Source organism: Mustelus asterias, chromosome 3 (genome assembly GCF_964213995.1).
Source record: "Mustelus asterias chromosome 3, sMusAst1.hap1.1, whole genome shotgun sequence".
In the NCBI taxonomy this organism is placed as follows: domain Eukaryota; kingdom Metazoa; phylum Chordata; class Chondrichthyes; order Carcharhiniformes; family Triakidae; genus Mustelus; species Mustelus asterias.
Window position 1 is genome coordinate 159318362 of NC_135803.1, and position 13016 is coordinate 159331377.

The 13016-nt window shown below is 47.5% G+C and overlaps 1 protein-coding gene across 1 annotated transcript in view; it reads left to right on the top strand.

Moving 5' to 3' along the window:
• rft1 (RFT1 homolog) overlaps window positions 1-13016 on the top strand; it is a 142472-nt gene that overhangs the window by 18748 nt on the left and 110708 nt on the right. The window contains exon 4 of the mRNA XM_078210042.1: window positions 471-660. Coding sequence (XP_078066168.1) covers window positions 471-660 — 190 coding nt within the window. The remainder of the gene's footprint in view (window positions 1-470; window positions 661-13016) is intronic.

The window sequence follows — 13016 nt, forward strand, 5'->3', positions numbered from 1 at the left end:
GATGGTGATAGAGGGATATGGGTCAAACGAAGGCAATTGGGATTAGCTTAGTGGTTACAAAAAAGAGTGGCATGGACAAGTTGGGGCCGAAGGGCCTGTTTCCATGCTGTAAACCTCTATGACTCTGAGGGAGTGCGAGGGAAGCCTGTGGGCTGCACATTCCCTGAGTGTGAGAGGAGCCTGGGGGCTGTGCGTTCTCTGAGGGTGAGAGAGGAGCTTCGGTGCCATGAGTTCTCTGAGAATGCGGGGAGCCTGGACAAAATACCAGATTCGAAGCAATATTTGTCCACTATACTTATTGCATAAGAAATAAGGAATACAAAGAATTCTCAAGTGCATTTCACAAACTGAAATCAGGCATAACCTCAGATTGGGTTGGGAATGGCTATCAGTGTTCTAACCCCTGCATCACCCAGTACCGACACAATGGCAGTTCATACTGATTATTCTTTATGTACTCTTTGTTTCAGTGTTCCACTGGGCATGTGCTGGGCTCTGCTCTTGGGCTGGATCTGGCTCCAGTTGGTGACGATCCCGCACCCAGCACTGGTACCCCATTATGGGATTGGAGTGGTGGCATTTGGCCTCTCTGCTGTGGTGGAACTGCTGTCTGAGCCGCTGTGGGTCCTGGCACAGGTGTTTATGCTGGTGAGGTTAAAGGTGAGTGATGTGTAAATGGTATCTGACTTGCTGATTATGAATTATGAAAGACATAGATAGGATGAACGGTGGGAAGATTTTTCCCAGGTCGGTGGTTACGTTCACGAGGGGTCATATCTTCAAGGTGAGGGGGGGAAGGTTTAACACGGATATCAGAAGGACGTATTTTACACAGAGGGTGGTGGGGGCCTGGAATGCGCTGCCGGGCAAGGTGGTGGAGGCGGACACACTGGGAACATTTAAGACTTATCTAGATAGCCACATGAACGGAGTGGGAATGGAGGGATACAAAAGAATGGTCTAGTTTGGACCAAGGAGCGGCGCGGGCTTGGAGGGCCGAATGGCCTGTTCCTGTGCTGTATTGTTTTTTGTTCTTTGAGTCTGCACATTTTCCCCACGTCTGCGTGGGTTTCCTCCAGGTGCTCCAGTTTGCTCCCACAGTCCGAAAGACGTGCTGGTTAGGTGCATTGGACATGCTAAATTCTCCCTCAGTGTACCTGAACAGGCACTGGAGTGTGGCGACTCGGGGATTTTCACAGTAACTTTATTGCAGTGTTAATGTAAACCTACTGAAACAAAGAACAATACAGCACAGGAACAGGCCCTTCGGCCCTCCAAGCCCGCGCCACTCCCTGGTCCAAACTAGACCATTCTTTTGTATCCCTCCGTTCCCATTCCGTTCATATGGCTATCTAGATAAGTCTTAAACGTTCCCAGTGTGTCCACCTCCACCACCTTGCCTGGCAGCGCATTCCAGGCCCCCACCACCCTCTGTGTAAAATATGTCCTTCTGATATCTGTGTTAAACCTCCCCCCTTCACCTTGAACCTATGACCCCTCGTGAACGTCACCACCGACCTGGGGAAAAGCTTCCCACCGTTCACCCTATCTATGCTAGTGCTAATAGGGTAGTGCTAATTGGGGACTCTACGGTGAGAGGGTCAGATAGGCGTTTTTGCGGACACAGACGGGACTCTCGGATGGTGGTTTGCCTCCCTGGTGCAGGGGTCCGGGATGTCTCTGGTCGAGTCCCAGAAATCCTGAAGGGGGAGGGAGAGGAGCCCAAGGTCGTGATGCATATAGGTACTGCTGACATAGGTAGGAAGAGGGAAGGGGTCATGAAAAGAGAATATAGGGAGTTGGGTAGACAGCTGAGAAAGAGGAATGCAAAGGTAGTAATCTCGGGATTGCTGCCTGTGCCGCGGGAGAGTGAGAACAGGAATCGGTGGAGAATTAATGCGTGGCTGAGGGACTGGAGCAAGGGACAAGGATTTGGGTACTTGGATCATTGGGACCTCTTTAGGGGCAGGTGTGACCTGTTTAAAAAAGACGGGTGGCACTTGAATCCCAGGGGGACCAATATCCTGGCGGGAAGGTTGGCTAAGGCTACTGGTGAGACTTTAAACTAGAAAGGTTGGGGGGAGGGAATCGAAATGAGGGGACTGAGAGCGAGGAGGTTAGCTCGCAAATAGATAAGGAATGTAGACAGGGTAAGAGGGAGGTTAGACGAGTGAGGGAGAAGGGAAGTGCTCAGGCTGAAGGTCTGAGATGTGTCTATTTTAATGCCAGGAGTGTAGTGAATAAAGTGGATGAGCTTGGAGCGTGGATTGCTGCTTCGAATTGTGATGTGGTGGCCATTACGGAGACTTGGATGTCTCAGGGACAGGACTGGGTGCTTCAGGTGCCGGGTTTTAGATGTTTCAGGAAGGACAGGGAGGGAGGCAAGAGAGGGGGGGGAGTGGCACTGTTGATCAGGGATAGTGTCACGGCTGTAGAGAAGGTGGACGCCGTGGAGGGACTGACTACGGAATCTCTGTGGGTGGAGGTTAGGAACAGGAAGGGGTCGGTAACTTTGCTGGGTGTTTTCTATAGGCCGCCCAATAGTAACAGAGATGTTGAGGAGCAGATGGGGAAACAGATCCTGGAGAGATGTAGGAATAACAGAGTTGTCGTGATGGGAGATTTTAATTTCCCAAACATAGATTGGAATATCCCTAGGGCTAGGGGTTTGGATGGAGAGGAGTTTGTTAGGTGTGTCCAGGAGAGTTTCCTGACACAGTATGTGGATAAGCCTACTAGAGGAGAGGCTGTACTTGATCTGGTGCTGGCTAATGAACCTGGACAGGTGGAGGATCTCTCGGTGGGTGAGCATCTTGGGGATAGCGATCATAATTCTATCTCCTTCACGATAGCATTGGAAAGAGATAGGGTCAGGCAGGCTAGGAAAGTGTTTCTCTGGAGTAAAGGGAAATACAGTGTCATCAGGGAGGAAATTAGACGGGTAAATTGGAAGGAGGCATTCTTGGGGAAAAGTACCGAAGGAAAGTGGAGGATTTTCAAGGAATGTTTGTCTGGAGCTCTGCATGACAACGTTCCGATGAGACAGGGGGGTGTTGGTAGGGTACGGGAACCGTGGTGCACGAAGGTTGTGATGAACCTGGTAAATAAGAAAAGAGAGGCGTACAGAAGGTTCAGAGAGCTAGGAGGTGTTAAGGATTTAGAGGAGTATACGCGATGTAGGAAGGAGCTTAAGAAGGAAATTAGGAGAGCGAGAAGGGGTCATGAGAAGACCTTGGCGGGTAAGATTAAGGAGAATCCCAAGGCTTTCTACAAATATGTCAAGAGTAAAAGGATGAGATGTGAAGGCATAGGACCCTTAAAAGGTGAAGGGGGAAAAGTTTGTGCGGAACCGTTAGAAATGGCGGAGGTGCTTAATGAATACTTTACCTCGGTATTCACGGTGGAAAGGGATCTGGGTGGTTGTACTGCTGGATTGCGGAGGACAGAAAGGATCGAGCATGTGGACATAAAGAAAGAGGATGTGTTGGAACTATTGAATGGCATCAAGGTTGGTAAGTCGCCGGGACCGGATGGGATGTACCCCAGGTTACTGTGGGAGGCGAGGGAGGAGATTGCGGAGCCTTTGGCGATGATCTTTGCATCGTCGATGGAGACGGGAGAGGTTCCGGAGGATTGGAGGATTGCGGATGTGGTCCCTATATTCAAGAAAGGGAACAGGGACAGCCCGGGAAATTACCGACCGGTGAGTCTAACCTCAGTGGTTGGTAAGTTGATGGAGAGGATCCTGAGAGACAGGATTTATGATCATCTAGAGAAGTTTAGTATGATCAAAAGTAGTCAGCACGGCTTTGTCAGGGGCAGGTCGTGCCTTACGAGCCTGGTTGAGTTCTTTGAAAATGTGACCAAGCACATTGACGAAGGAAGAGCGGTGGATGTGGTCTATATGGACTTCAGCAAAGCGTTCGATAAGGTCCCCCATGCAAGACTTCTTGAGAAAGTGAGAGGGCATGGGATCCAAGGGGCTGTTGCCTTGTGGATCCAGAACTGGCTTGCCTGCAGAAGGCAGAGAGTGGCTGTGGAGGGGTCTTTCTCTGCATGGAGGTCAGTGACCAGTGGAGTGCCCCAGGGATCTGTTCTGGGACCCTTGCTGTTTGTCATTTTCATAAATGACCTGGATGAGGAAGTGGAGGGATGGGTTGGTAAGTTTGCTGACGACACCAAGGTAGGTGGTGTTGTGGATAGTTTGGAGGGATGTCAGAAGTTGCAGCGAGACATAGATAGAATGCAAGACTGGGCGGAGAAGTGGCAGATGGACTTCAACCCGGATAAGTGTGTGGTGATCCATTTTGGCAGATCCAATGGGATGGAGCAGCAGTATAAAATGAAGGGTACCATTCTTAGCAGTGTAGAGGATCAGAAGGACCTTGGGGTCCGGGTCCATAGGACTCTTAAATCGGCCTCGCAGGTGGAGGATGCGGTCAAGAAGGCGTATGGCGTACTAGCCTTCATTAATCGAGGGATTGAGTTTAGGAGTCGGGAGATAATGCTGCAGCTTTATAGGACCCTGGTTAGACCCCACTTGGAGTACTGCGCGCAGTTCTGGTCACCTCATTACAGGAAAGATGTTGAAGCCATTGAAAGGGTGCAGAGGAGATTTACAAGGATGTTGCCTGGATTGGGGGGCATGCCTTATGAGGATAGGTTGAGGGAGCTTGGTCTCTTCTCCCTGGAGAGACGAAGGATGAGAGGTGACCTGATAGAGGTTTACAAGATGTTGAGGGGTCTGGATAGGGTGGACTCTCAGAGGCTATTTCCAAGGGCTGAAATGGTTGCTACGAGAGGACACAGGTTTAAGGTGCTGGGGGGTAGGTACAGGGGGGATGTCAGGGGTAAGTTTTTCACTCAGAGGGTGGTGGGTGAGTGGAATCGGCTGACGTCGGTGGTGGTGGAGGCAAACTCGTTGGGGTCTTTTAAGAGACTTCTGGATGAGTACATGGGATTTAATGGGATTGAGGGCTATAGATAGGCCTAGAGGTGGGGATGTGATCGGCGCAACTTGTGGGCCGAAGGGCCTGTTTGTGCTGTGGCTTTCTATGTTCTATGTTCTATGCCTTTCATAATTTTATACTTGTGACACTAATGAATAAACTTCAAAACTTCAAGTCCAAAGATGTGCGGGTTAGGTTGATTGGCCAGGTTAAAAATTGCCCCTTAGAGTCCTGGGATGCATAGGTTAGAGGGGTTAGCGGGTAAATATGTGGGGGTAGGGCCTGGGTGGGATTGTGGTCGGTGCAGACTCGATGGGCCGAATGGCCTCCTTCTGCACTGTAGGGTTTCTATGTTTCTATGTAATTGATACAATAAGAAGTAAATGTTAGTCCCTCAGAGGTAGAGAGAGGAGAAACTATCATGGGGAATGAGGAAATGGCAGAAACATTAAACAAATATTTTTTGTCTGTCTTCGAGTAGAAGTTACATAACAGAAGTAAAGGATAAACTAGGGGCGAAAAAGAGTGAAGAAATTCAGGTAATTAGTATCAGCAGAGAAAAACTACTGTAGAAACTCAAGCAACTAAAATCTCCAGACATCATGACCTGTGCTCCAGGATTCTAAAAGACATAGTTGCAGAGATGGTATATGAAATAGCTATGATTTTCCAAAATTCCCTGGAACATTCTGGAATACTCTGGCATATTGCTGGCAGAATGGAATTTAACAAACGTAACACTGTTATTCAAAAAAGGAGGGAGAGAGAAAACAGGCAACCAAGACCAATTAGTCTGTCATCAATCATGGAAAATGCTGGAATAAGAACATAAGAAATAGGAGCAGGAGTAGGCCATCTAGCCCCTCGAGCTTGCCCCGCCATTCAATAAGATCATGGCTGATCTGAAGTGGATCAGTTCCACTTACCCGCCTGATCCCTATAACCCCTAATTCCCTTACCGATCAGGAATCCATCTATCCGTGATTTAAACATATTCAACGAGGTAGCCTCCACCACTTCAGTGGGCAGAGAATTCCAGAGATTCACCACCCTCTGAGAGAAGAAGTTCCTCCTGAACTCTGTCCTAAACTGACCCCCCTTTATTTTGAGGCTGTGCCCTCTAGTTCTAGTTTACTTTCTAAGTGGAAAGAATCTCTCCACCTCTACCCTATCCAGCCCCTTCATTATCTTATAGGTCTCTATAAGATCCCACCTCAGCCTTCTAAATTCCAACGAGTACAAACCCAATCTGCTCAGTCTCTCCTCATAATCAACACCCCTCATCTCTGGTATCAACCTGGTGAACCTTCTCTGCACTCCCTCCAAGGCCAATATATCCTTCCGCAAATAAGGGGACCAATACTGCACACAGTATTCCAGCTGTGGCCTCACCAATGCCCTGTATAGATGCAGCAAGACATCTCTGCTTTTATATTCTATCCCCCTCGCGATATAGGCCAACATGGTGGTTACCTGACAGAGTGGTTATCTCTGGACTCTTGCCTGTACCACGGGATAGTTTAGAGAGGAATAGGGAGAGGGAAGGTTTGAATTCATGGCTGAGGGGATGGTGCAGGAGGGAGGGGTTCAGGTACTTAAGCAATTGGGGCTCGTACTGGGGAAGGTGTGACCTCTATGAGAAGGATGGTCTACACCTTAATCAGAAGGGGACCAATATCCTGGGGGGTAAATTTGCTAAGGCCATGCAGGGAGGTTTAAACTGATTCGGGGGGGGGGAGGGATCCTGAGTAGTGGGGCTGAAAGTGAGGGATGCATGGATGGGGACTGCAATGCACGGCATTGCAGAGGTGGGGTGGAGCAGGGTTTGAAATGTGTATACTTCAATGCCAGGAGTATTCGCAATAAAGTGGGTGAACTTGCAGCGTGGATCAGTACCTGGGACTTCGATGTTGTGGCTATTTCAGAGACATGGATAGAGCAGGGGCAGGAATGGATGCTGCAGGTCCCGGGGTTCAAATGTTTTAGTCGAAGTAGGGAAGGAGGTAGAAGAGGGGGAGGGGTAGCATTATTGGTCAGAGATTGTATCACAGTGTCAGAGAGGAGGTTTGATGAGGACTTATCTGTTGAGGTAGTATGGGCGGAGATTAGAAATAGGAGAGGAGAGGTCACCCTGTTGGGAGTCTTTTATAGACCTCCTAAAAGTTCTAGAGAGGTTGAGGAAAGGATTGCGGAGTCAATCCTGCTTAGGAGTGAAAGTAATAGGGCAATTGTTATGGGGGATTTTAACTTGACTCATATTGACTGGAATTGTTATAGCTCTAGCTCGTTAGAGGGGTCAGTTTTTGTTCAAAGCGTGCAGGAAGGTTTTTTGACTCAGTATGTAGACAGGCCAACTAGAGGTGAGGCTATATTGGATCTGGTGCTGGGAAATGAGCCAGACCAGGTGCTAGACTTGGAAGTTGGTGTGCATTTTGGTGATAGTGACCACAATTCGGTTACGTTCACCTTAGTGATGGAAAGGGATAGGCATGAACCTCGGGCCAGTGGTTTTAGCTGGGGGAAGGGTAATTATGAGGCTATTAGGAGAGAATTAGGAAACATAGGTTGGACTAGGAGATTACAGGGACTGGGAACGTCCGACATGTGGAGTTTTTTCAAGGAGCAGCTACTGCGAGTCTGTGATAGGTATGTCCCTGTCAGGCAAGGAGGAATTGGTAGGGCTAGGGAACCGTGGTGCACCAAAAAAGTTTCTTTGTTGGTTAAAAAGAAAAAGGAGGCTTATGTTCGGATGAGACGTGAGCACTCGGGTAGTGCACTAGAAAGCTTTAGATTGGCTAAGAGGGAGTTGAAGAGCGAGCTTAGAAGGGCTAAAAGGGGACATGAGAAGACTTTGGCGGATAGGGTTAAAGAGAATCCTAAGGCGTTCTATAGGTATGTCAAGAACAGAAGGTCGGTTAGGGCAAGTTTAGGGCCAGTTATAGATGGCAGAGGGAAGTTATGTGTGGAACCGGAGGAGATTGGTGAAGCATTGAACCAATATTTCTCTTCGGTGTTCACGCGAGGGGACATGAATATAGCTGAGGAGGACACTGGGTTGCAGGGGAGTAGAATAGACAGTATTACAGTTGATAAGGAGGATGTGCAGGATATTCTGGAGGGTCTGAAAATAGATAAATCCCCTGGTCCGGATGGGATTTATCCAAGGATTCTCTGGGAGGCAAGAGAAGTGATTGCAGAGCCTCTGGCTCTGATCTTCAGGTCGTCGTTGGCCTCTGGTATAGTACCAGAAGATTGGAGGTTAGCGAATGTTGTCCCATTGTTTAAGAAGGGGAACAGAGACTTCCCCGGGAATTATAGACCGGTGAGTCTCACTTCTGTTGTCGGCAAGATGTTGGAAAAAATTATAAGGGATAGGATTTATAGTTATTTGGAGAGTAATGAATTGATAGGTGATAGTCAGCATGGTTTTGTGGCAGGTAGGTCGTGCCTTACTAACCTTATTGAGTTTTTTGAGAAAGTGACCAAGGAGGTGGATGGGGGCAAGGCAGTGGACGTGGTATATATGGATTTTAGTAAGGCGTTTGATAAGGTTCACCATGGTAGGCTTCTGCAGAAAATGCAGATGTATGGGATTGGGGGTGATCTAGGAAATTGGATCAGGAATTGGCTAGCGGATAGGAAACAGAGGGTGGTGGTTGATAGTAAATATTCATCATGGAGTGCGGTTACAAGTGGTGTACCTCAGGGATCTGTTTTGGGGCCACTGCTGTTTGTAATATTTATTAATGATCTGGATGAGGGTATAGTTGGGTGGATTAGCAAATTTGCTGATGACACCAAAGTCGGTGGTGTGGTAGACAGTGAGGAAGGGTGTCGTAGTTTGCAGGAAGACTTAGACAGGTTGCAAAGTTGGGCCGAGAGGTGGCGGATGGAGTTTAATGCGGAGAAGTGTGAGGTAATTCACTTTGGTAGGAATAACAGATGTGTTGAGTATAGGGCTAACGGGAGGACTTTGAATAGTGTGGAGGAGCAGAGGGATCTAGGTGTATGTGTGCATAGATCCCTGAAAGTTGGGAATCAAGTAGATAAGGTTGTTAGGAAGGCATATGGTGTCTTGGCGTTTATTGGTAGGGGGATTGAATTTAGGAGTCGTAGCGTTATGTTGCAACTGTACACAACTCTGGTGCGGCCGCACTTGGAGTACTGTGTGCAGTTCTGGTCCCCACATTACAGGAAGGATGTGGAGGCTTTGGAGAGGGTGCAGAGGAGGTTTACCAGGATGTTGCCTGGTATGGAGGGGAGATCCTATGAGGAGAGGCTGAGGGATTTGGGATTGTTTTCGCTGGAAAGGCGGCGGCTAAGAGGGGATCTTATTGAAACATATAAGATGATTAGAGGTTTAGATAGGGTGGATAGTGATAGCCTTTTTCCTCTGATGGAGAAATCCAGCACGAGGGGGCATGGCTTTAAATTGAGGGGGGGTAGTTATAGAACCGATGTCAGGGGTAGGTTCTTTACCCAGAGGGTGGTGAGGGATTGGAATGCCCTGCCAGCATCAGTTGTAAATGCGCCTAGTTTGGGGGCGTTTAAGAGATCCGTAGATAGGTTCATGGACGAAAAGAAATTGGTTTAGGTTGGAGGGTCACAGTTTTTTTTTTAACTGGTCGGTGCAACATCGTGGGCCGAAGGGCCTGTTCTGCGCTGTAATGTTCTATGTTCTATGTTCTATGTTCTACATCCCATTTGCCTTCTTGATCACCTGTTGCACCTGCAGACTGGGTTTTTGCGTCCCATGCACAAGGACCCCCAGGTCCCTCTGCCCAGCAGCATGTTGTAATTTCTTTCCATTTAGATAATAATCCAATTTGCTATTATTTCTTCCAAAGTGAATAACCTCGCATTTGTTAATGTTATACTCCATCTGCCAGATCCTCGCCCACTCACTCAGCCTGTCCAAATCTCTCTGCAGACCTTCTACGCCTTCCACCCGATTCACTTTTCCACTTATCTTTGTGTCGTCTGCAAACTTTGTTACCCTATACTCAGTCCCCTCCTCCAGATCGTCTATATAAATGGTAAATAGTTGAGGCCCCAGTACCGATCCCTGTGGCACGCCACTAGTTACCATCCGCCAACCAGAAAAGCACCCATTTATTCCGACTCTCTGCTTCCTGTCGGATAGCCAATCCCCAATCCACGCTAACACCCTACCCCCAACTCCGTGTGACACAATCTTCTTCAGCAACCTTTTGTGAGGCACCTTATCAAACGCCTTTTGGAAATCCAAAAACACCGTATCCACCGGTTCCCCTCCGTCAACCGCACTAGTCTCTAGAATCTATTATTAAGGAAGTCTTAACAAAGCATAGTATGATTCGGTTACGTATATGTATTAATTTTTATTAGTTTACTGAAGCTCTGTTGTATTACTGTATCACTGAGGATTTGAAGTAGTTTGGCAAGGGGGTGGGACCCAAAGCAGTAGGGAGACAGAAGAGAAGGTTGAGGGCAGCACGGAAATTAAAGACAGCACATTATATAGCAAAAGCAGCGTAACGTAATCCTAGTACTAGACAGGTCAGACAAGAGCAGGACAGAGAGCAGGGGATGTCCAGATTAAACTGCATTTATTTACATAAGAACATAAGAAATAGGAGCAGGATTAGGCCATCTAGCCCCTTGAGCCTGCCCCGCCATTCAACAAGATCATGGCTGATCTGAAGTGAATCAGTTCCACTTACCCGCCTGCTCCCCATAACCCTTAATTCCCCTACCGATCAGAAATCCATCTATCCGTGACTTAAACATATTCAACGAGGTAGCCTCCACCACTTCAATCAAGAGGCCTGACGGGCAAGGCAGATGAACTCAGGGCATGGATGGATACAGGGGACTGGGATATTATAGCAATTACTGAAACATGGCTAAGGCAGGAAAAGGACTGGCAGCTCAATGTTCCAGGGTACAGATGCTATAGGAAAGATAGAACAGGAGGTAAGAGAGGAGGGGGAGTTGTGTTTTGATTAGGGAGAACATCACAGCCGTACTGAGAGGGAATATTTCTGAGGGTTCGCCCACTGAGTCTATATGGGTAGAACTGAGAAATAAGAAGGGGGGAAGATCACTTTGAAAGGATTGCACTATAGACCCCCAAATAGTCAGTGGGAAATTGAGGAGCAAATATGTAAGGAGATTACAGATAGCTCCAAGAAAAATAGGGTGATAATAGTAGGAGACTTTAACTCTCCCAACATTGATTGGGATAGCCATAGTATTAGAGGATTGGATGGAGAGAAATTTGTTGAGTGTATTCAGGAGGAATTTCTCATTCAGTATGTGGATGACCCAACTAGAGAGGGGGCAAAACTTGACCTCTTGGGAAATAAGGAAGGGCAGGTGACAGAAGTGTGAGTGAGGGATCACTTTGGGACCAGTGACTATAATTCCATTAGTTTTAAGATAGCTATGGAGAATGATAGATTTAGCCCAAAAGTTAAAATTCTAAATTGGGGCAAGGCCAATTTTGATGGTATTAGACAGGAACTTTCAAAAGTTAATTGGGGAAGTCTCTAGGAAGGCAACGGGACGTCTGGTAAGTGGGAGGCTTTCAAAAGTGTGTTAGCCAGCATTCAGGGTAAGCACATTCCTTTTAGAGTGAAGGGCAAGGCTGACAGAAATAGGGAACCCTGGATGACTCGGGATATTGTGGCCCTGGTCTGGAAGAAGAAGGAGGTATATGACGTGCATAGGCAGCTGGGATCAAGTGGATCCCTCAAAGAGTATAGAGGGTGTCGGAGTAGAGTTAAGAAAGAAATTAGGAGGGCAAAAAGGAGACATGAGATTGTTTTGGCAGATAAGGCAAAGGAGAATCCCAAGAGCTTCTACAAATACATAAAGGGCAAAAGAGAGAGTAGGGCCTCTTAAGGATCAACAAGGTCATCTATGTGTGGATCTACAAGAGCTGGGTTTTCATCAGTATTCACTGTTAGGGATCTTGGGGAAATAAATAGTGATGTCTTGAGTTTTTTGAAGGGGTAACCAAGAAGGTAGATGAGGGCAGTGCAGTTGATGTTGTCTACATGGACTTTAGCAAGGCCTTTGACAAGGTACCGCATGGTAGGTTGTTGCATAAGGTTAAATCTCACTGGATCCAGGGTGAGGTATCTAAATGGATACAAAATTGGCTTCTTGACAGAAGCCAGAGGGTGGTTGTAGAGAGTTGTTTTTCAAACTGGAGGCCTGTGACCAGCGGTGTGCCTCAGGGATCAGTGCTGGGCCCACTGTTATTTGTCATTTATATTAATGATTTGGATGAGAATATAGGGGACATGGTTAGTAAGGTTCACCAAGTTGATACCGGAGATGAGGGGTGTGGCTTATGAGGAGAGATTAAACAGATTGGGTCTGTACTCGTTGGAGTTTAGAAGGATGAGGGGTGATCTTGTAGAGACATATAAGATAATGAAGGGGCTGGATGGGGTAGAGGTGGAGAGATTCTTTCCACTTAGAAGGGAAACCAGAACTAGAGGGCACAGCCTCAAAATAAGGGGGGGCCGGTTCAGAACAGAGTTGAGGGGGAACTTCTTCTCTCAGAGGGTAGTGAATCTCTGGAATTCTCTGCCCATTGAAGTGGTGGAGGCTTCCTCGTTGAATATGTTTAAATCACGGGTAGATAGTTTTCTGATCGATAAGGGAATTAGGGGTTATGGGGAGCAGGCGGGTAAGTGGAACTGATTCGCTTCAGATCAGCCATGATTTTGTTGAATGGCGGGGCAGGCTTGAAGGGCCAGATGGCCTACTCCTGCTCCTATTTCTTATGTTCTTATGTAAGTTTGCAGATGACACCAAGATTGGTGGCATAGTGGACAATGAAGAAGGTTTTCTAGGATTGCAACGGGATCTTGATCAATTGGGCCAGTGGGCTGAGGAATGGCAGATGGTGTTTAATTTAGACAAATGCGAGGTGATGCATTTTGGTAGATTGAAACAGGGCAGGACTTACTCAGTTAATGGTAGGGTGTTGGGGAGAGTTACAGAACAAAGAGATCTAGGGGTACATGTTCATAGTTCCTTGAAAGTGGAGTCACAGGTGGGCAGAGTGGTGAA